Source organism: Nannospalax galili, unplaced genomic scaffold (genome assembly GCF_000622305.1).
Source record: "Nannospalax galili isolate Female #2095 unplaced genomic scaffold, S.galili_v1.0 scaffold1325, whole genome shotgun sequence".
NCBI lineage: Eukaryota > Metazoa > Chordata > Mammalia > Rodentia > Spalacidae > Nannospalax > Nannospalax galili.
The window spans coordinates 123477-125372 of NW_008353205.1; the positions used below are offsets into that span (position 1 = coordinate 123477).

Below are 1896 nucleotides of genomic sequence, written 5' to 3' on the forward strand. Positions count from 1 at the left end.
GGAAGAGTATGTAACCTACACTTTGTAATAAATAGCAGTAAATTCACATTTACTAATATAATTGTCATTTTCACAGACGTTTCATGTTCGAGACGTTCTGTGAGCATAAAGAAGATCTTCAGGATGGAGAGACTTTGACTTGGATAGCAAATGCCAATATGATCCTGAAAGTGTACAGTGACCTAACACCATGTGAAAGCAATGTGTATGGGAAGGTTTCCATGTGTCATCCACCCTTTAATAACCATCCTACCTCTTACTCTCAGTATAAATCTCATGAGCATGAGGAGTATGGAAACAAGCTGCAGAACTCTAATTCTCTCACAAGCTGTCAAGGACATATGAGAACTCACACTGTGAATGGACCTCTGGAATATAAGACATGTTTCAATCTTTTTGATCTCCAAAGTTTGTTGGTAGATCAGGAAACACACAGTGCAAAAACAGTCCACCAATTCGAAGAATATAGAAAGGCCTCTGCTTGTGAGAGTTCACTTTACACATCTGGAGGAACTCAAACTGTCAGAAAGCATTATCAGTGTAATATATGTGGGAAACAGCTGAGTTCTTCCATTTCTCTTCGAGGACATGAAAGAATTCATAGTGGTGAAAAACCCTATGAATGTAAAAAGTGTGGAAAAACCTTTACACTATTCAGTTACCTTCGAACACATGAAAAACTTCATAAGGGAGAGAAAGCATTTGAATGTAAACAATGGGGTAAAGCCTTTAGGCATAACAGCCATCTTCATAGGCATGAAAAAATGCATACTGGAGAGAAACCCTATGCATATAGAGAATGTGGTAAGGCCTTTCGATATAATAGTGATCTTCAAAGACCTCAAAAAATGTATAGTGGAGAAAAACCCTATGCATGTAGAGAATGTGGTAAGGCCTTTCGATATAATAGTGATCTTCAAAGACCTCAAAAAATGTATAGTGGAGAAAAACCCTATGAATGTAATCAATGTGGTAAAGCCTTTAGATGTAAGAGCCATCTTCAAAGACATGAAAAAATTCATACTGGAGAAAAACCCTATGAATGTAATCAATGTGGTAAAGCCTTTAGATGTAAGAGCCATCTTCAAAGACATGAAAAAATTCATACTGGAGAAAAACCCTATGAATGTAAACAGTGTAGTAAAGCCTTTAGATGTAAGAGCAATCTTCAAACACATGAAAAAATTCATACTGGAGAAAAACCCTATGAATGTAAACAATGTAGTAAAGCCTTTGGATGTAAGAGCAGTCTTCAAACACATGAAAAAATTCATACTGGAGAAAAACCATATGAATGTAAACAATGTAGTAAAGCCTTTGGAAGTAAGAGCAATCTTAGAACACATGAAAAAATTCATACTGGAGAAAAACCCTATGAATGTAAACAATGTGGTAAAGGCTTTAGATGTAAGAGAAATCTTCAAAGACATGAAAAAATTCATACTGGAGAAAAACCATATGAATGTAAGCAATGTGGTAAAGCGTTTAGATGGCACAGTTCCCTTCACTTCCATGAAAGAATTCATACTGGCGAAAAGCCATATGAATGTAAAAAATGTGATAAGACCTTTACATTTCCTAATTCTTTACTGTTAGATGAAAGAATTCATGCTGGAGAGAAAAAATATGAATGCAACCTTTAGATGTAATCGTGATCTTCAAAGACATGAAAAAATTCATACTGGAGAAAAACCGTATGAGTGTAAACAGTGTGTCAAAGTCTTTAGAGGTAAGAGTGATCTTCTGTTACATGAAAAAATTCATACTGGAGAGAAACTATGAATGTAAACAGTGTGGACAGTGAGAGCTTTACATTTTCTGCTTCCTTACAGTTATATGGAAAAGGGCATACTGGAGAAAAACCCTGTGAATGTAATCAATGGGCAGGGTAAAAAC

General features: G+C 35.6%; 1 protein-coding gene across 1 annotated transcript; it reads left to right on the forward strand.

The window, feature by feature from the left end:
* Window positions 1-49: 49 nt before the first annotated feature.
* Window positions 50-1729, forward strand: LOC103747882 (zinc finger protein OZF-like; the record flags this gene model as incomplete). Its single annotated transcript, XM_029554714.1, has 2 exons — window positions 50-1591; window positions 1665-1729. Coding segments are annotated over exons 1-2 (1573 nt in total), but the record flags the coding sequence as incomplete, so codon positions are not given.
* Between the last annotated feature and the right edge of the window lie 167 nt (window positions 1730-1896).